General features: G+C 28.1%; 1 protein-coding gene across 1 annotated transcript in view; it reads right to left on the bottom strand.

Moving 5' to 3' along the window:
* The window catches only part of Smox (Smad on X), a 66,019-nt gene extending 44,177 nt beyond the window's left edge, over window positions 1-21,842 (bottom strand). The window contains exon 1 of the mRNA XM_067284692.1: window positions 21,546-21,842. Coding sequence (XP_067140793.1) covers window positions 21,546-21,742 — 197 coding nt within the window. The 5' untranslated portion in view covers window positions 21,743-21,842. The remainder of the gene's footprint in view (window positions 1-21,545) is intronic.
* Between the last annotated feature and the right edge of the window lie 2,029 nt (window positions 21,843-23,871).

The raw sequence follows: 23,871 nt of genomic DNA, 5'->3' as shown, positions 1-23,871 counted from the left end.
ATGCTATGCTATGCTTCAGAGCAAAGAAAAAAATTATTGGAAATACACATATACACATACAAAACAGGAAATTTACAAAAATGTGTGCAGACTAATTTTTACCCAAAAAAATGAGAACATATTCACATAAATGAAGACATATAATATAAGTTAATCCTATTTAAAACAATTAAAAAGTAAAATAAATCTTTAAATGCTATATCGTAATTATTATTAGGTTAATAATAATTCATCTAGCATTGTCTGTCTGCTTTTTTCTTTTTAACATCTTTAACAGCATGTATTTGACTAATCAGATCAAGAAGAACCAACAATTTTACTTACTATATGCAAGCAAATAACAATTATTATTATTAATATTTAAAGCACTGTTTAAGACTGATTATGGTTGCACATTATCAGCCATATGTTAAGGCTGACAGTGTTAAAAGACAGGTAAAAATGCTTATTTATCTGAATAAAAGGACAACTATAAATTGATGGTCTTATTAGAATAGGTGAAATTTTATAAATGCATACCATCACATTTTTAAGAATCATATCCAAATGAGAACAGTAACAAAATAAAATGTTTTATTAAATCAGGTGATGAATTTCCAAGTTATTGCAGTGTTTTCTACTGATGATGTCATTCAGTACAATGTCATTTTTTAAAGTTGCCAATTACTGTCTTATAATAATAATACTTAAATTATTTGACAGGTTAATTTCACTGCAATATTGAGATTATATAGCATTCTCTATAACTTCTGAGTATTAGGTGACCCAACAGGTCACAGTAGTACACAACTATAAATTTGGTTATAACTTAGATAAATTTTATTAATTAGAACTCAAATTATCTATTATATATATATAAAATAAAATGGCTGTTGTCTGTCCTCTATACACTTCTAAACCCTTTGACCAATAGGCACCCATAATTTACTGTTCTTCTTCAGGAAAAAATACAAATTGAATGTTGGTTGCATTCAAATATAATAAACATTGTTAAAACATTCTAAAATAAATATTTCAAACATTGATAACCAGACCTTTAAAGTTATGAATAAATGAAAATATAAAGATATATGTATAAAACATGTATTAAATAAAAATTATTTATCGTGACATCATCACAATGCCGGCATGCAAGTTTTAATAATACTTTTAATTTATTTAATTTAAAATATATGCTCTCCACCTCAAATTAGTAGTGTCTTGCCCCTGTACATCATACTTTTCCTTTAACAATAGTCATGTCATTCATCTATTAACTGCTTTCAGGGAAATAGTTTTGAACTGAAATAATGTGACTTCCGGTTTGCATTGGAAGTTCATATATCAGGGCCTCGTGCTGCAAAGGTTTTTATATCTGGTCTCAGATTTCATTTAGCTAACTCCATTCTCAAGATTAAGGAAAGATAGATAGATGGATGACAGTGGAAATTTATAAGTCTACAATTTTTTCAAATTGCATCCCAATAACAAAAATATAAGAACAAATAATCATAGCTAAATACAGTACAAGAGTTACTTCTAATGTGTGTGTTACAAGTTCATAAAGTGCCATTTGGTGTATATTTAAAAAAGATCTCCATGCCATGGATTACAGCATTGGCTCTCATCTTGTCCCAAGAGACCAAGGTTTGAGTTCAAGATGGTCTGAGGTTTATTTCAAAGGGAAATCTATAAAACAAAACATGCAGAGATGTAACACATCTATAAAACATTACTATTACCTATTACAGTATCTTCTACTCTTTATAAATTTGTAGTAGTAAGTGATCTAATGGGTCACAGGTGGTCTAATTCAGTGTTTCTCAAACTTTTTGGACCGCGACCCCTCTTCTGCACTTAAAAATTTCAAAGGACCCCCGAAGAATAAGTATGTGTCGAAAAACATCCCGGAGGGAGGGAGTTAGGCTCATATTTAAATATTTATATTATTTTTATTATTTATATGTGCAATTTATTTAAGTAAAAATTATTTTATATATTTTTTATTTCTATTATTTCTAAACATGAATCCATAGTAAATTTATAAAATATTTGAAAAAATTGATCTGGCATCAACTTTTCAGCGACCCCTCAAATATTTTTCGCGACCCCCACTTTGAGAATCACTGGTCTAATTAATGATGATAATCTACTTTTATCAATTTTATATTAATAAGTTTAATTTTTATTTTATAAAATTCACTATTTTTTTAAAGACTTTTGTCTTCATTTTCAGTGAAATGAACATTTCACATTTTTTTCTTCTTTTTTGGATCTTGGCATCAAACTTATTGATAATTCACACAGTGCAAAGAATCAATATGAAAAGAAAAACGTTTTTCAATTATTTGATTATTCAAAAATTTTCTGTTCCATACTAGCTGAAAAGAATTGAAATAATATGGGTAAAGAATATCTATAAACATCTATTTTAATTTTTATCTTATAAATCTTCCTCCAATTTATTTATTTTTTATATTCTAATCTAAACAACAACATTTCTATCTATAAATCATTTTAATTATTTTTTCATAAATATTTGCTCCATCTTAATTAAATTCATATAATCGTATATATTATAAAAGTGAAAAACTATTATTACATTTTTTTGGAGTTGCTCTACTCATTTGTCTGACCTGAATACAAAACACTTAGAACAAAATATACAAAACTTTAAATATGTAGAGATCAGTTGTTCTATGTTGAGTAATAGTTTAATGGTTAATTTCATTTTAATTATACTTTCAATCAATTTGCATCTAATGAAAATCTACTAACCATTTTTAAGAAAAACATATATCATGTATGGATTTCCATAAATTAATATAAGCTGCCAAAAAAATATATTTATTGTTATAATGACCACTTTATTAATTACAGCAAATTTTCCAAAACAGATTAAATAATTTAGCTAATTTTTGTAAACAAATTAAAAATTTATTCTTAAAAACAAAGAAACTATTTTTCTCTATGTTGGTTTATCGAATATAAAGGAAATTTGTAATGAAAAATACAGGAAAGGGATTAAAAATAAAATATCGCAAGTTAAATTTTTAAACAGAAAAATAAAATAAAGTATTTAATTTCTTTAATTGTTCTCTCATATGAAATAAGGTAAATGTTAAAATATTACTGACATTAATTTTTTACTTTAATGATTATTTGTATTGAGTACTGTCTTTATACTCTGTAGAACTGGGACTTGCTTTAGAGAGAAAGAACAGCAAATGTCAAACTATCTTTAAATTTTTAGTTTATTAAAAGGAAAATATAAATATTGTGATCAGTATATAAAGTTGTGAATGGTATAAATTATAATCAGCAACTCATAATTACAGCATAATCATACTACACACAAAAACTAGATGAAATAAATATCACAATGGCAATAATGATAGAAACATAACATAACATTCATGACTAATACATATTTAATAGCTTAAGAATAGAGATAAAAAAAATGTATAAAATTAAATGAAATAATTTACATACTATTGAAGAAAAAAAAGCATTTTTTTAAAGAAGAAAATGCACTGACATCATATAAATTTGATACATCACATTGCTTTATATCATATATGCCATAACAAAATTTTAAATATTCTGTACTAGAATATCTACAAAACTGCTATCTTATATAATTACCATATTTTCATACATAAAACCTGTATGTTACCTGTGTTTAAATAACAATTTGACATAAGATACAGGATATGTGACAAAATGGGTTACATGCTGATTTCAAATTGCAATTATAAACTTGTGCCTATAGAGCAACAGCTACTTCATATGTATGGTATATACGGTGGGATAGGTTACACAACAGTTCTGCAAGATATGTGCTATTTCAGGTTACATATACAAAAATACAATACTATATATAAGGCATTTGCAATTATTATGTATTTATTTATATAGAAGAACATAATTAAAAAATATTTTCTATTGGAAGAAATTTATACTCAAATTGGATTAATTTTTTAAATTTATTTAAATTTTGATCTTATTTTTTCACATTATATACTACTCACTAAACATAGATAGAAGTCTTATTTTTCTATTTCTTTAAGAACAGCCTGCTTCAACTAGTTAAATATTACTGTTTATTATTAAATATTTTCATTAAATTAAATTATTAATCATTTTTCTTTGGAAGAAATTCAGAAGAATTGAAAATATAATTTAAAAATAGAGTTCATATCCAGTTCAAACAAATTCATAGCATTGACGTCAACTATAATAATCACTCCTATTTTGCATAAAGGATCTCTCTATGTTTGCAAAAATTAAAGTTAGTATTTTAATAAAGTATCATCACGATTTTTTTGCATATAATACACATGAAATAGCTAAAATGAGAATAGAAACCGACACAACCCACACCATTGTATACCTTACATCTATGATGTGATCATTGAAAATATATTAAATGCACATGAGTTATGTCTTTGAACCAGTATCCAGTTTAGATGACATTGTCTCAGACATTCCATTTTTTTTCATTTCTATCATTTTATTTCTGTTATTAATTCATTGTAGATTTATAATTCCAACTCACATCAAATAAAAGAACTGGAATCCATAAAAGAACAGCCACCTTGATGGAATCTATAGACAAATTTCAAACATCACAAAAAACAGGATGGCATATTGTAGGCCACCATCGGTATACGACCTACTCCGCAATGGAAAGGACCCAATAGACTTAAATCACGCTCCAGGAGTGTATGAGATCCCTATGTGGGATAGCAGATTTAATAATAACATGGTCTATGTGGACTCTACCAAACGGTCCCTGCAACAACGGTTGAAGGAACACCGGTACGACATAGAGAAATGGAAACATACCACCGCACTTGCGCAGGCAGCTGCTGAACTGGGTATCACTGCAGATCTAAAAAATGCTCTTATCATAAGACTCACCCACCGCACAGACCAGCTTAGAATAATGGAAACACTAGAAATTTACAAGGCTGGATTGAAAAACACGTGCATTAACTATAAAGATGCAGCTAGCATTTCACAAGCGTGGAAATACTGTTATGAAGGGAAAACACACGGTATTTGAGTCGTAAAGCATTAATTTTAACGATTATGCAGTAAATTTACACCGAGATCTTCTCACGCGCCATATCGTCATCATAGCACGAGAGAATTGTTCCATCAGCAAACTTAACCGTTTCACAGTAATTTGAATCGGACTGCATTCAATTTGAACGTTCCAATTCTGCACGTTTATTTATTTTATTACAACGATTTCCTGAAGATGACCCAGGGTAGGTCGAAAACGTTAGAATAAATGTGAAAGTGATTAACTGGAAAGATTAAGGTTATATTAGACAAAGTACACTGTAGATTTAATTGAGGTGCATAGTTTCAAAAATAGCTACATTGATCTTTTTAAAAAATTAGCTATGCACTTGATATCATGTATTTTTTTTACTCTTTTCAATGATGATTGTTATATAAAAGCTAAAAATTTACTGGATTAAATCAGGCTACAATATTACTACTAATAATTATTAAATCCCAAGTAATATGGCACAGAAGTAGATGTTAGGTGCCATCTCTTATTAAATTTAATAACTATAATTAGTATTTAATAAATATTTTGGAAGAAAAAAATCGGCCTGGAGCAGGACTTGAATCCACAACTGCTGCTTACATTGTAGATGTGTTGCCAATTATGCTAAGTAGGTAAGTAGCAGTTTCGGGTTTGAGTCCTACTTTGGGCCAATTTTCTTTTCCAGAATTTTCTGAATTATTTAACAAATATTAATTTAATTATAATTATTAAATTTGATAAGAGATAGCACCTAATGCTTACCTCTAGTGTCAAATTACTTGGAACTTAATAATTATTAGTACAGTGGGTGATCAGTTAACGAACATAAGCTGTTCCAAGACTTTGTTTGCTATCCAAATTGTTCGATCAAAACGATTATCGATTTACCATAGGTTTTTATGGGAATTTGATTAATTCGTTCTGGAGAATCCAAAAAAAATAAAATAAAATAAATAAATGTGGTAAGTAAGTACATATGTAATAATAAAAATACATATATACACACAGTCTTGCATCTTTATTAGATGTTTTTTCTGTTTGTGGGGGTTAAAGAATCTGTCCAATGTCGATTGCTTTTCTCTATTCTTCAGGATTTTTTGGAAGTAATTAATAGCATTGTAATTGTAGTGATCTCCAAGCCTATTAACCTCATTCTGGTTTGGATGCCATTTGGATGCCTGTTGTTCTGACATCCTCCCACTTTCTCAAAAGATCTTTAATTGCTCGAGACTTCTTGATATATCTTTCATAGCTAAGATTGTGTTTACTGTAGATCTGTTCAAGCCATACATACTGCCTAGCGACATCAGACATCATCTGCCCACTCTTTACCTTGGCTAGTATATCTTGCTTGGTTTCTACAGTGAGCACAGTTCTTGACACTCCACTCTTTTTATGCTCCAGAATATTATAAGTTTTTTTTTTTAAATAATAAGTTCAGAAAAGCACTTACAACAATTCAGAGAACAGAAATCAACTAATGCACAAAAAAATTATTTAAATGCAAGGCCTGGATGAAATTTGAAATTTGGTATTAAAACATTAATGAATATCTAAATGGACAGTTAAACTTTTGCCATTCGTAAATAAGAACCGATGCAAAACTTAATGAGTACCCGCCCAACAGTCTCACAAAGACTATAAAAAATTATTTGTCAGAAAGGTAAACAAAAAGCTGGAATTACAAGGGAGAGTTTCAAAATTCAGAGGAATACTATGTGATCGGTATTGGTTTGAGCGTCGATGTCGACATCTCCAGAGCTCTAAAAAGTTTCGAATTGTCACTTGGAGATAAGGAAAGACCAATCAGTATTCACTATTTTATGTTGCTTCTTTTTCTGTATGTTCTGTGAAGTGTTCATTATCCAAACATGAGCTCATTGTCCGTACATGAAAATCTTTTGCAAAAGTGTTCATTATCCAAACTGTTCGTTAACCAATCACCCACTGTACTGGTAATATAGCCCAATTTAATCTGGTAATCGTTTGGCTTTAATATAATCATCAAGCTTTGAGATGTTTATATTTGATGATTGTTATAAATTTCTAAACAGAAAGAAGAGATAAAAATAAAAGGAGGATAAAAATTGGAGGATTAGTTTCAAAATGGCAAGTTTAGAGGTCCCGGGTTTCAGGAACAAAAATTGGAAAAATTAAAAGAATTTTACTATTGAAATTGTACATCACAATTTATAAATAATTTTATAGCTACAATTAAATGTTATCTGTTTATAAAAAACAAATAATAGTAATAAATATGCAAGAATAATCCAAATTATGTAGAGTAGTCCAAATTTTGTTTGCCTTTGACTCCTGAAGGTCTTAATCTGTCACTGAGGCTATATATTCTAAATTAAACTAAATTTTGCTAAATAAACTATATTTATAGTCAATATTAGAAGAATAATTTTTAAATATGAACTTAAAAAAATAAACAATGTTTACTAAAACAAGTCATTCAATTTTACTTTTTTGGAATGGATACCTTGAAATGAAAGTTGGAAAATGGTAGCATTAATCATTTTTAAGTATCCTTTAACATTCAATCATAGAATTTCAGCAATCCTAATCATAGCCCTTATTTAAATTCCAGATTCTGGATGGGAAAGGAGGTGGGGTGGGTCACCCCTAAAACATCATTAAAGTGCATTGTCATCAGACTTGTGTGTGTGTTCAAAATTTCAGCCATCTTAATTACAAGTGGATGAAATTTAAATTAAAAGATTTAAGGAAAAATACAAAGTAAGTTAAATAAAAGCATTTAATAATAATGGCAGAAAGCAATAATGTTGCGAGTAAATAAAAAAACATTACATTTTGAAGCTAGGAAGATCATCTTAAATCATATATAATTATTTTATTCATGAAAATCTACTTTAAAGTGATGAAGCATGTTTACATTATAGCTACTAGCATTATAATTATCAAGTCATATGTCTTAAATGTCAACAACACTGACTAATTACTAATCAAAATGATTTTGAAAAGTTCATCTTTGTTGACAGAGTGTAAATATATGAATAATTACAACAATAATTTTATTAAAAAACTATAAAAACAGTTAAATAAATAAAAAATTTTAACGTGGATAAATATTTGTAGTTCCATATATCTCATGTTTAAAGAGCTATGTGAATTGGAGATGAGTTTGGAGTGGCATCATGGTCCACATGGCTTTCTGCAGGAATGATTATAGTACCAGATGTAAATTAGCAGTAGATAAAGTAATTGCCATTAACAATACACTTACTGTAAAACTCTACACTATCCAACAACTTGAGTTGGCAAGTCTATTGCTCAGCCTTATTCATTGCATTCTGTACTGCATGCTAAAATTGACACGCCATCATTGTGAGTAAAGGAAGAGCAAGATTTAAATTGAGAATTCAATTAATTTTTTTTAAATAAAATGTAGATGTCGAAATGTAGGGTCATGAAACTTCAAAATCACACAAAAAGAGAACTCAAACAGGAAAAGGATCCACAAAGTATAACTATATATCTAAATAAAAAAATTATTACAGAATTTTTTTGTAGACTTTACTGTATTATAAAATTCTACTATAATATTTAAAAAGAAAAAGCTGTTTAATATGTTTGTAATATTTGAATAAATATTCTGTTTGTCAATAATAAAAACTAAAGTTTAAGAACTACTGTAGTTTGTTAATTAATTTATCAAATGATTTTAAAAAGAATACATATCATTTAAAATGTGTCAATTTTTTCACTCAAAACTGTTTTTTTATCATTTTGTCTCCTAAAAGTTTCTCATACCATTTGAAAATGATGAATGTTATTTTTAACTAGAGAGGTATGTTATAGATTATAACCAAGATAAGATGTAATCATCAATTTCTATAATTAGTGAATTCCTGCTTTATTGGAGAGCCAAATTAAAATTTAATTAGTAGCAAGTAATTATGTTCAAATCTCTCAAATTATTAGGGAAGTTTATTTTGTAAAGAATAATCAAAAATTAAAAATCTCAATATAATGGATATATAGAAAATATATATTTACACAGTCAAATCTGATTAATTTGAATTTTATCATCAAATTATTGGCTAATTCACAACTTGGTTATTGAAATTTTCATTTCAATTAGTGTTAAAAAATATGATTAATTCAAATATTTTAGTATAAATCTGAATAATTCAAAGCTGGTGCTACATTTCACATTTCAATGAGAAAAGTCAATAAGAGATACCCTCTGCAGTTAGTGTCTTAATCAGTAGTTTTATGGTTAAAAATTTATTAAGTAGAAAAAGCAATCACAAATCAAAAAAATATATTGCTAATGGGCAAACTTTAAGAATAAACTGTATAACTGCTACTGATTTTTAAACTTACATAAAAATAAATCATCTATACTATAAAGTTGGAATAAAGTTTTATTTTGAAGTTTTCTTGAATTATCTTAAAAGTTTACTTATGAATTATGTATTATATGATTATATAGGGTTATACAGGGTTCATTTTAATATTTATTTGGGCATAAAAGAGATCTTTCCAGAAATGCATATGGTGCATTAGTTCTCTATGCAATATTTATAATAAAATAAATTAATTTATTCAAAAAAAGAGACATGTAAATCATTTAGTAGTTTCAAGGCAATACATATATTTTTTCATCTCTCCTGAAATCAAAGGTAATGGAATGAATCATTTTATGAATATTTAGCATAACATGCAAAGAATCTCTGACTATAATATATAAAACTAATATTTCATAAATTAATACAAAAACAACTTTATTTTGCTATAGTATATGTTGAAAATGATGGCCTTCAGCAGAAATACAAAGATGTAAATGATTGAGAATGTGGCATTTATCTTACCTGGCATCACTATCATACATGCTTCTTGTATCTGTCTTTCCAGCTTGTCAACATCATGCAGGACTGCTGGGTACCTATGCATCACACACCGATGCTTTCAGATAACGAGAGGAAAAAATTCAATGGAGACAAGTCTGAAGGAAAGTGGCAGTCACAGAATAGGGCTTGTTGTTCTACCCATTGGTTGTTGAAAGAGGCCTATCATTTTGGGCCTCCTGCCCATAATCTTTCTATATCTGGTCTTGACTTTCATCTATCTAACTCTGTTCTCAAGATTAAGGAAGGACAGTTCTGTGACCCACTGACATATCTGCCTAGGAATGACAGGCATGCCATTGTTGTGATATTAAACATGCCACAGTTGCACCAATAGCAAATCATCTCAAATAACTAGCAAAAGTTTGATTTGAAAACAGAATGAATAATTGTGTAAGAAGAGACAGAAGATTAGGGATCAGATTAAAAATACAGTAGGACCCCGCTTAACGCTGCTAGACGACAAAATGCTAAACAAAACAGCATTAAATGAGGTCATTTTAACAGAGTAAATAGGGAAAGGGAAACACGTGACCAAACAAACAGATTTTACTTTAATTTAAAGTTATTTTTATAGTAATTTGCATAATAATAGCGAGGTTGAGGCCAAAGTTTTAAACGCGAAAACGTGTACGTCAGATGTTCAGCGCCGCTTTCCTATAAGCCTAGAAGTTTGACAATGGCATTTGGAAAGTCAGTGGAATCAGTGCTCGACATTCCAAATGCCATTGTCAAATTTCTAGGCTACAGGAAAGTGGCGCTGAACATCCAACGTACACATTTTTGCATTTAAAACTTTGGCCTCAACTTCGCTAATATATGTTAAATAACACAAACATACACACAGAAATATAAAGTTCATTTTTGCAATGAAGGTCCCTAGCTCTTCTGAAATTCTTGTTTTTTGTGATAAAGTTGTGTAGTTTCATTTGTTGCTTTCTTTTTCTTTCCTTAAGAAAATATCAGTAGCGGAAGATTGCATCCAAAATGCTTCGTCTCGCTTTTGCACTCCTTTCAAAATCTGGATCATTCGCTACAATTTGATCAACAATTTCAGTTATCGTTACCAAACTTTTACTAAGGAAATCTGTAGAGAAATGCTTTGAGTTCTTCGTTTTCATAATCACTATTTTCCAGTTCTACACGAATTCCTTGTTCTGCCAGTTCTTGAAGGTCATGGTTGATACGGCTCTCACCAGAAACCCGTAATAACTCCTCAATATCCTGCTCGTCTACATCTCCTAGTCCTGCTGTATCAATCAGGCTGACAACTTGGTCAACCTAACGATACAGCAGTAGACTCTTCTCGCTGAGAATTATTGGATACTTTCAGCCTTAACTTCTTCCACACTTTGTTCATGCATTTATCAGTTAATTCCTGCCAAGCAAAGCCAATATTGCCTATGGCATCCATGATGTTATATTTTTTCCAAAAGTGCACAAAACAAGCATAGATTTAAGAAAAGTACAGTGCTACAATGAATTGACACCTTTTGCTGACTGGTTTGTGTTTGGGAATAATCGTATTATATAGAAAACGATGAAATATGGTGATAATTTGAATCAGCATAAATTTTGAGCTTTTTCTTTAAGGCTTCAAGCAGACCATATTATATTGAATCAGCATTAAGCAGGGTCTTACTGCAACTTGATTAATTAGGAAAATAAATAGAATCTTGAAAGAAGTGTTGATACATGATGACAATGATTTCTCACACAAGGATGAATACAATACTTATTTATCAATCTACTATTATTATTGGAGCAAAAATCAAATTTGTGCAATTCAATCAATTCATGCCATTTGTTTTTAAAAGCAAAAATAAAATTAAAGGATTACATAATTTAAGATATGTGAAAATCTATCTTCATGTTTATCATATGATAAATGTCAACAACAAAATATTAATATAATTTAAAATGTTAACAACTAGTCTACAAAATCTTTTCAATTACAATGAGAATGTCATAGAAATAAATTGTTAATAAATATTTGCATAAAATTTATAAATTAAAAAATAAATAAATAAATTGTTATATAAATATAGAAATAAATTGTTAATAAATATATATAAAATATTGTTAATATATATTTGAATTGATGATAATTTTGATATATGTCAATATATATCAAAATTATCATCAATTATTGAATAAAATCACTGGAGGAAACAATACCAAAACAATAGGTATATGTCAGACAGCAATCTGAAGTCTATCACAATCAACATTTAATTTCAGAATAATAACGTAACTACATTATCCTTAATCTTTAAGAAAGTCAAAGCAATGTAATCAGATATAACAAGATAGGAACCATAGTTCAAAATCTTGATATGCCAAAATTCTGACAACAATACTCTAATATATCCTGACACTAAAATAAAACTTAAGTAAAAATAAACACAAGAATTTTTGACTGAATTTGAATTATCTGGAATATAGATATAATTAGATATGTAAGTTTTTGAATTTTTACTTTAAATGGGTGTTAAAATAATTCATATATTAAATTTTTAATCAGATATATAAGAATGAGCAATTATTTTATTAAGACATCGTCACAATGCTAGCCTGCAATTTTTAACCATATTTTTAATTTATTCAATTTAAAATATATGCTCTCCACTCAAATTAGTAGTGTCTCACCCCTGTACAACATACAAATGCCTTTTCCTTTAACAATACAGTCTTGCTGGTCATCTATCTAACGCATTTCAAGGGAAAGTTTGTATATAGTTAATTGGGGTTGCCTGTCCATAATCTTTCCATATCTGGTCATGACTTTCATCTATCTAACTCCATTCTCAAGATTAAGGAAGGATGGGTGACAGTGGGAATTTATAGATCTACAATTTTTTCAAATTGCAGCCCAATAAGAAATGAAACAAATTTATGCTGGAAATTAGGAATAAAATAATAATAATCACAACTTTACATTAATCCAGCAGGTAACTTGTATAAATCACGCTTATCAGCTAACAAATTATTTCTTCTTATTATGATTGAACTTAGTGATGACCTATAAACTGGGTTGAAAATATTAGTTTAGATAAGAAATTACTTGCTGAATTAATGCAAAGATATGATTATTATTAAAATGTGTAACTAATAATTCAAATAATTTATTTATTGGTATTATGAGATACTTTTATAATTCTCAAGCAAATAAAAATTTCATTCCAGACTAATAATAGAATATTTTTTTATTCATTAAATCATTTTACAAAAAAAAAAAAAATTATTATTCTTAATCAGACTTAATCCAGATTTCTATTTAGGACTGTCTGCTGTTGTCAAAAATTTCCCTATTACAACAGACATAAAAGCTGTTGAAAGCACTTGTAAAGTTTTAAATTGTTCAACATATGTTTAGTAAAACATCAATAAATAAAGTTGCTCCTTATTTAGAATATAGAGTTGTTAGATATCCTTTACTTTAGATAAAATGTCCTTGTTCTTCATTAAAATGAGAAAGAATGTAATTTGTTTTTTATTTTTAATGCCTGTATTTCATAATGGCAGTAATGGATTTTCACACAAGCATATGCCTATCCTTAAATATCAATCCATATCCTTCCCACCAAAAAATCTATACTTTACCATTAAATATTTTAAATTTTAAATTAGATTAAAATTTGCAAATATATAAAACCAATATAAAAAAATATTAACAGTGATGTTTAGACTATACCACAACACCAAATTGGCCAAATCGAAAATGTTAGTTACATTTTAATAAATTTTTCTCAGTAACTTAAGGTGTTGTGGTGTAGTTTATTATTTGCTGAGTGAGTTTCGTTGAATAGTAATGTTTAGTTATTAACCAAAAAATTATTAATTTTACTTTTTTCGAATGGGATAGGATGGGGTAAAAGTTAGTATGATAACTTTGATCACTTACGTGTCCTTAGAAATCCAGACAAATCTGGAAATTCTAGTTGTATTCTACATTAAAATGGTTATAGAAATTGCACATTTAGTAAGGTAACTTCTACATAAATGCCTTTGAGGAAATCAGAACATTATTATAATAATATTCCTAACTCTCTCAATTATTGTAATGTAATAAACATGTCAGTTTATTACAATAAATATAAATGAGGAACAAGCATGTCAAAATAAATATCGATCAATAGCAAATATAAGTAAATGAATATAGATTTATTTCGTTTGTCATTGTTAGACTATCTCTTTCAAATGAAAGAAACTATTATTTGAAACTAACAATGAGAACAAATGAATCTAAAAGTGAACTGTGGACACAAAAATGTACATTGGTGTTTCAAAACTGTTGAATGATCAGAACAGTTGATGGTTAAAGAAAATGTTTTTGTGCTAACTGTATAGCCACTGGATTTTTACTTAAAATGTAATTTTTACAATTGTGGCATTAGCACCAGAGGACGCTTTACCTGTTTTACATTCTTTTGCGGAGGCAGCAGCCTACAAAGGAAGGTCGTCTCCGAAATTTGTGTGAATTGTTCAAGGACTACTGATGGTGCAAACGGTGAAAAAGGAGGACAACATGCAAAGTTATTTCTTTGTAAAAGTCATATTTATATTTTTATTAAATGTAAATAGCGTCGGCCACGTACCTATATTGGATTTTTACTTAAAATGACAACTGTTATTGGAGAAAGCAGGGGAAAATTTCAAAACTTTTTCATGTCTCTTGAAAAACATCTTTATGCTATTTTTAAGCATTTTCTCAAGACAAAATGACTTCTCTGAATTGTGTATAAGTGGACTGGCAAAAATTTCAGTTGTTTTTACTTTCTTCTTTGTCAAAAATTTAATAATACAATGATATTTAACATATGGACATTTTCAGATTTATGTGATGGAATCATGCAATATAATCTTGTACAAAACTAGTGGAGCAATATTGTCTGCCACAGTCTATTGAAAAATGACTTAAGAGTTACCATCCACTAGTTTAAAAAACTACCTGTGTCATATTTCTGTACACAAGTTATGTACACAGAAATATGGCACAAAACTGGCACAGAAAAGTGTCTGATGGATTAGAAACAGTACAGACATGGTTAGAAGTGCAACTTGAAGCAAATTTTCAACTATTGTGACAATCAAGCAAGCCAGGAATTTACCAAAGTTAAAAGATAGAACTATGTAGAAAAAAGTAAAATAAGTGACTGCTTTGAAAAAAAAATAACTGCAATAAACATTTTAATGTTTAAGCTCTTAAGGTTTCCATATCTGATCTCATTTTTCATCTATCTAACTCCATTCTCAAGATCAAGGAAGACAGATGACAGTGGGAATTTATACATCTACAATTTTTTCAAATTGCAGACCAAAAAGGCTGCTACATCTTCCCAATTCAACATTATTTGTGTAATTTTGTTATATTTGTGTTTGCAACAAAGACTTAGGTTATGTAAAGGTACTCTAAGGTAGGCTAGGCTTCAAATGGGAAACATGACATACATAAAGTGTGTTAGGGAACAGTCTATTTTTTATAACTTGAATACAACCTGTATAAGCTTTAACATCCGAAAAAAGGAATAAACTAAATTTCATCAACACTGTTCTATAAAAATTCCCAAGGATGAAGAAAATTCTTGAAACTGATAAAATAGAAGAATCTATTTTAGTTTATGATATACTCAAATAAAGCACAAAAAAGAAAAAACAATTAACATTAATAAGAATATTAATAAGCTAGTTACAGGTATACCTCACCAATATGGCAGGTTAGCTTCCTGAACATTTCCGTAGAGTGAATATCATCTTAAGCAAATTACTACTTTTTCCCCATGGCATATGAAAGTCGTAAAACATATTTACAATATCATTTATTAAGCATGTAATAATGCTAGGTCTAAAAAAAGTAAAAATAATAAATAAAATTTCCTGAAAACACCCATAAGAGTAATGCACCTTAAATTTCTTGCAAGGTACACTTGTATGGGAATTCTTGTTAATGGTTCTTCAAGTATTTTTTGACAAGACTATGTCTCGTCTCTAAAATCGTGCTGCTGTCAACGGCTGCATCCAAAGGAGTACATGTCAGGAGTTGCAATTTGGCACAGAGTATTTGGTGCCCAAATCACGCACACATAAAATAAACCAGACTTGTAGGTAGTCAGGGAACCAAGAACTGGGTTAAAAGAAAATACAAAATGCTGAGACTATTTCTACAAACAGGCGCAAGTTTGAATTTGCACATGTGTTGCTCGCGCTCCCTGAGACATAGTCTCGTCCCAAAAATGGCTTTGCCATTTTACTTGTTTATTTTGTAAAAGGCATTAATATTCTTAATTTCATACTAAATATTTGTTTTGCTTTGATTCACAGATAACTTTTAATTGAAAAACATTTATTATTATTAAACATAAAATATTAACAATAGACCATATGAAATGATTATTCCTCAATCATCTATATACAATCTTGTACAGCAGCAAAAAATTTATTAAACTGGAAATAAACAAATGTTTTTAGTCATATTTAATGATCATCAGGTTGATGATCCAAAAATCAAACATTTACAAGTACTAACAGAAATACATACGAATGCCAAACATGTTTAAATATAAAAATTAAAACATTCTACAACTGCTGCTCTAACATCAATGCACAAAAAAATAAAAGACAAAAAATAAAAATTTTTCCATTATTTAATGGACAGTATATAAGAAGAGAACACAAATAGCAACTTCAAAATCAATTAGGTAACTATTAAATAGTAGTTACCTAACTGATTTTGAAGTTGCTGTTTGTGTTCTGTTCAAGTTCTACAAACATTTTCAGTCTGTACCTGTCCTGTGTCAGAACTATATCTTCATCAGCAATATTTAAACAGTCCCCGATGAAGATGGTAAATGGTAAACAAACACAATTATTACATTACCAAGCATATGTGCCTATAAGGTGGTACTTGTTTCTGATATGCTTGATGATTGCCAGCACATAAGAAACATGCACAGTCAAGCACATGTCAAGGACTTTGAAATCTATAAATCAATGCATAAGAGAAATGCTGTCAACTACAAAGACCTAAATATATAACAAGTGCTTGGAAATCCTAGTTTGAGGTCTACACAACATAATGCAATGTAACTTTCATTACTATTTTTCATTGTTTAGTTTTTTATGCATGTCACACTGATGTAGCAGATTGTAGAATGTTTTATTTTTTATATTTAAACATGTTCAGTATTCATATATAATCCTGTTCTATTTTCGTTGTATTTGTAATGTTTGAATTTTTTAACATCAACTTGATGAAATTCATTAACTATGGCTAAAAACCTTAGTTTTTCCAGTTTAATAAAATGTTTGTTTTTGATGCTGTACAAGATTGTATATAGGTGATTGAATGATATACTTCAACAGTTATGAATTAAGTGAATTATTATAAAAATGTTGAATTTATGTTTTGTAAAATTTAAATAAAATGCCAACCATTTTGCCAGTTTTAAATTTTTTATGCCACTTCAAACTATTTATTGCCACCAGTTTTATTTACTTATTAATGCAAGTTCTGGTAGCCTTATCAGTTTGGAGTCTGGAAAGCAAAAATAACATGTTAGGCTGTCACTTAGAAATAGGAATTATTTTTGAATAATTTTTTGATGAATAATTCCAAATAATACATTCAATCACAACATTTAAACAGTATTTCACATGTCCTGTCATGTCTAAATTTTTGTTTTAACTGAAAAAAGATCAAAGTAGAAAAAATGTTACTCCAAAAAATTTCCCAAATTTTCTGTCAGTCGATAAAAATCCCCAATCTGGAAATTCTGGTCGACATTGCACAATAACAGTTCTTAATGTCATTTCCCACTTTCCCACCTGAACTTTCCACGTGATGTCACAAAATCATTAGGTGTATGGTACATGGAACTCCCATCACACAGGAGCTTGATATTTGGATATTTTTCCTAAAGCATGCTTTGTGATTCAATTTTATGCTGAATGTCAAAATAAGCAGACAGGGTTTTTATTGCCATTTAAATAAAAATATCATCAAGTTGTAATTTTGGCACTATGCAGCACAGCCCCTGTGCTGCATAGTAGGCTATATGATATTCTTCCAGATACATATTGTTATTTCAATCTTAGAAGCTTGCTTGCAAATTTTCTTTGCTTCTTACCCAGCATTATAGCCTAAATGTCTTTATAACTAAGACATCACGTGACTTTGTCATATCATGATAGAACTGAGGTGGAGAGGGAAAGAAGTTACTTATTAGGCACGAAAAACGCTATCCTCGTACCTGCCAGCCACGAGAGAGAGACAATTCTTGCATTGGCTGACAGGGAGAAGTGATTCAAGAACAAAGCAATTGCTATCAATTGCTTTGTTCTTGTGTTTTTTCGTTTTTTGTGCCTATTTTCCATTAGGCACATGCAATGCTGTTTTTATCTTTGACCCCCAGGCCTAAATTCCATTAGACACGCTTAGTCGCATTAGAGAGAAAGGACATTGTCACTTTAATACCTCTGTATATCGAAAACGAAGTCATGGATTCCTATTTTTTACATTTAAATGGACCCTTGTTACATTTTTGGATTCCTCATAACAATTAATGGAAAATGGCAAAGTTTTATCAAAATCGATCAAACAAATTTTGAGAATTAACACAATTCTGTAAGCCTCATAGAAGAGACTTTGCTAACTCTTTGTCTCAATTAATAAAACTTGGTACCATTTTAAAATTATATTATACCCTAGTACCATATTTATAATAAATCTTTTCACCGCTGCTTATTAATTAAGGAAACAAAGTATATATATTTTATCTTAATAAGCACTGGTGAGAAGATATTCCAGATATACATAAAAAAAAAAAAAAATCAGAATATTTTCATTATCCTATAATATAGTCAGCAATGCAAAAATATCAAGTTACATATTTTACACTTCATATAATTTATCACAATACTTCAAATGAATATTATATATTTAAAATATTAGAAACTGAAAAATAAATAAAACATGCTTCATTTTTTATAATAATATAATGCATTTTTGAAAGAAATAATTGTACATATTTACAATATTAATAATCCAGCTAAGGAGTTAAGGAAGGAATAGAAAGTTTCTTCAATTAGCATGTAAGATCTAAGATATAATTTTAATTTTGAAAATAACTCTTACCCTATTAGATAATAAAAACAAATAAATATTTTTATGCTTATTCTGGACCAAGCATTCAATATAACTTATTCACTGATAGATTTCAAGTTAAAAAAGCACATTAAGATATTTAGATTTATCATCATTGCATGTAAAAAATTGTCGTCATCATTACATACTTCTAATGGAAGATTTTTGGTGAACAGAAAAGTAAATCAATGATTAATTAAACTTACTGGAAAAGTACAAAAAAGGTATACAAATCTCTTTAGTTCTTATAGAAAATAAACTATCAAAATTCATTTTATCTGACAAATGATGATGCTATCTTGATTATAATTATATTATATTACAAGTAAAATTTAGAAATTTAGCTACAGTTTATATTAAATATTATATCTTAAGAATTTTATAAACAGAACTGCATCATACTTAAATATTTAAATTTAACTTACAACAATAAATTTAGAGAATTACGACAATACAAATCTTACCGAAAATATGTTATTCCTAACACTTAATTTTCTTTTATCAACAATTTATTTACAAGATGTCTTTTTAAAACAACCAGTTTTTCTTTTATTCAATTATAAATTTCTGAAGTGCTTTAATTACATCATATAAATAATACCATTATGCACCCAGTAATATGGCTTTCAAACCACGATAAACATCCAATTAGATGTAAACATACAAAATACGAAACACTCCTCTCTGCCTTTTTTTTTCTTGCCACCAAACATTCAATCTAAGTCTTAGGCTGTAACTTAATAATTATGTTTAAACATCTTAAAAAATGATTATATATATACAGAATATGATATAATGGTATTTATAATACATATTACTCTAAAAATATAGGTTATTTAAGTTGTTGTACGTACAGTGCATAAATAGCCTCATTATTATACAAAATTATCTAAATTTTTTCTCATTTTTTTAAAAAAATATCTTCTATAATTATTCCAAAATAAGACAAAATTATTTTTGTTTTTGAAGCAGCCAACTTTGTGTCTAGGGCATGGGGCATCCATCCATCAACATACAAAACAATGTAAACATCAAATGAATGAAAAAAACACGAATTTTTTTCGCAAATGTAAACATCGGGCCATAATAGAAATTGAAAAACAAAATAGCGATATGTTTCTCGATAAGTGAAGTATCAAATTTTGAAAACTGTCTTTTTATGTATATTGTATAAATGACGTATATTTGATAAACACACTTATCAGATATTTTTCCTTCGAAAAATGTCTATTTTTTAGTATTAAATACAAATTTAATACTTAATTTAAAATGCGAAAGTAAAGAAATTTATACAGGCTTTTATAATATATCAAATATCAATTGTTATTGTTACATTGATTTGTCATTTTAATCAAAAGTGATTAAATGATGCTTATTTTCTTCTTAAATACATTTTCAAATATGTTAACTGGTTTATTTATTTTTTTCTTTGTGATATAATCAATTCTTTGATGTAAGATGTAATTTCCTGAATCAAAGATGTTTACATTAATAAGAAGACCATATTTATATATATATTTTTAAAAGTTTAATTGGAAAGAATTATAAGTAGTCTGTTATTTTAAAAAAAAATAATTATATATTGTTGTTTTATGATAATATTAAAGTTAATAAATTAAATTTTCTCATATCAACCAGATTCAATTTAGATAATAGTCAAATGGCTTTAATTTTAAAAATATCTACTGTACTTGCAATATCAGCAATTTCCCATTTTTATATTCTTTAAAAGTATAGTTTTAGGGGGAAAAAAATTCAGTTTTATATAATTAATAGAAATGAAATTAATTACTATTATTGTAAAGTGTAAATTGTTGTGTTCTAGTTATTATTTATAAGTAATAAGAAATTCTTTTAAACTTTCTTATATAAGATAGTTAACAAGATATATTATTTATAGCAAAAATAAAAGATTTTTTACATAAATTAGTACAGTTATAATCGAAAGAAGCGATTTGATCGGTTAAATAATAAGTTTTTTAAATACGGTTCTCTCTAATTTAACATTTCAGTAGATATTTTACGAATACGCCTATTGAATCGTTTCCTCACAGATATTTCGTGTCTTTTTATTTGTGTACTAAATTCAAATATATTAATATAAATCAAAGAATCAATTGTGTAACAAAGATGGAAAAGAAAGCATTAACATATTTAAAAATTTGTTTAGAAGGAAAGTAAGCATGATTGAATCACCTTTGGTTAAAGTGACAAATCAATATATAACGGTAACAATTGGTATTTGATATAATCAAAACTGCATAAATATTTGGATGTACAAAATAGATAAGGGTCATTTTATATACACATTAAACTAATTAAAAAGTTAATTTTTATTACTTTTTTTTTTCCTTATAAATATTAAAACTGGTTTATTATTATAAAGACACTTCATAAGCAAGTTATATAACGAATGATATATAAGATATTATAGAGAATTGAATGAAAGAGGGAAGGATAAGTAAAGCATAGGCCTAACTACCTGGGGATGGTAATGCATTTGGTTTTGACGTCCTGTGTGGTGATGGATTTCTCCAGTTCCTCCAATCCTCCAGTTTTCTTCAACTTCTTGACTAAACTTTTAACCGCTTTCTCACTCCACTTATCTTCTCCTTCACCTTTCTTCCAACCCAAGAGCCGTTTGACGACCGGTGGAGTAAACGGAAGAATCGACGTCATCTTAGGACGTTTGCGGGTTCGATTCTCGGACCTTTTTCCCCTTCAAACAACAACACTCGTCGCCATTCGGGAATAGTGCGCAAGGATCGTTTCTCACTAACCGACGGATGACGTTTGCAACATCCGCGCCGTCAAGTAGTCCGGATGAGAGGAGAATATAATAGAGATGGGGAAGAGGGGTCTCTACGGGGGATTCTTTGTCATTCAAGATTGGTCTAGTTTCTTCTGCTTTCTGATATATCCGTCTACACCGTATACAATATACCGAGGAAGAGAAGCAGACGTGACGAGTTCAATAAACTTGGCGGACGGGTTGTTTTATATGTGCACGCTATGTTATAGACAATTTCTCCTGATTTACGACTTTTCTACCTCCTTCTTCTGTTAATACTTACACTTACACGCGTACAATTTCTTACTGTATTTTCATCTCCATTATTTAATGTATACATAATATTTTTTTTCCTTATTTTTATCTTGTTTTTACATCGTACACACATATATAAATTATCGCATCTTTATCTCTAGGTCCGTATGATCTTATATACACAGTGTATATACACCTACATATATACAAAAATATAGTTATTTTGTGTATGTTTTTTTAATTTAATCTATTATATATCTATATATATATATTATATACTCTAATGTTTTTGTGTTTTAGAAACAAAAAATATTTTTCTCAGTTTAAATGGTTTTTATACTTGATAAATGGGTTTAAATGTCTTTACTCCAGTCCTTAGTATTAGATTTAAAAGCAACCTCCATCATTATTAAATTAGAAAAAAAAAATTGTTAACTTAAAGGTCAGTGAAAATAATTTTAGATAGGTGAATAACTTATGGAGAATAAAAATTTATTTTTGAAAAAAGTAATTATATGCATTTAACATTTGTTTAATCAAATATTTTATATATTATATTCCATTTGTGGAAAATAAATTACAATTATTTATAATCTTGTTTAAAATTAACAGGTAAATTAAATTGTTTTAAAAATGTTTCTGTTATTTAAATTTAAGTAAATAGTAGTTTTATAAATATGAAAAAGTTTCTTTATATTGAGTACTATAGTTAAATTGATTGCAACATATGCTCAATGATGTATCAGCAGATTGTTAATAAATAAAAAAAAAAAAAACATAATTACAGTACGTACAGTACATTTGTTAGATTAAATTTTAATCTATGCGTTTTACTATCAAATATTTTATTAAATAAAAATTATTATTAATTTTTTCCATTTATGTATATAAATTATATTATTTAATAAACGAAATTTCAAGGTTGATACACATGTCACGGTTAAATGTACAATTTCAAGGCTGCATCTCAGATTTAATTTCACATTATAAGGAAATCAACTATTAAAAAAGAAGAAGAAGAAGAAGAAAATCAAGGTTAAAAATGACGAAGAAAAATAATTCTCTTACTTGAAAAAGAAGTTCTTGTTTCGAAGCACTTCAATAATGATTTAATTTGTCTCAAATTTCTTGGAAGAGATTCTCTCAAGCTCAACTTTTGAATAAAAATGACTTTCACGGTCTGTTAAGACAGTTGGATTCTACTAAATGTTGATGATAACATTTAGAAAAAGTTGTTCCAAATTAAATTTTTATGTAAACAACATTGACATTTAATTGTTTAGACAGGTAGTTTATTCAGGCTACTGTATATCAGATTAAAAAAGCCTTTTGGAGGACGACTTATATTAAATTTATCTTATCAGAAGAAACGTGTGTTGTGGAATTTGATCCCATTTTTTTGCTTTTTTTGATTAAAAATAAAAATATATCCATAAAAGCTGCCAGAGAATAGCTTACTATATTTTAAAGTTGAATTTATATCAATAATATCAAAATGATGCTTGATTTCTCTATGGATATAAATTATAGCTTAAAGGCATAGTATATAATGCATTACAATAGCCTATTGCTGTATAATTTATTCAAAGTGGAATTTTTTTTTATAGATGAAGAATTATAATTTTATATATCATCTATCATAATCTTGAAGAATTTTTTTTTTTACTTTTGTAGATTCTTTACCTATTTTAATCAGAAATTTAACCTAATTTTTTATTTCTTTTAACTGTATCCTATACACACAAACACACACACACATTTA

Source organism: Centruroides vittatus, unplaced genomic scaffold (assembly GCF_030686945.1).
Source record: "Centruroides vittatus isolate TY-2023 unplaced genomic scaffold, ASM3068694v2 contig_1215, whole genome shotgun sequence".
NCBI lineage: Eukaryota > Metazoa > Arthropoda > Arachnida > Scorpiones > Buthidae > Centruroides > Centruroides vittatus.
This window is presented reverse-complemented; position numbering and strand designations above follow the sequence as displayed.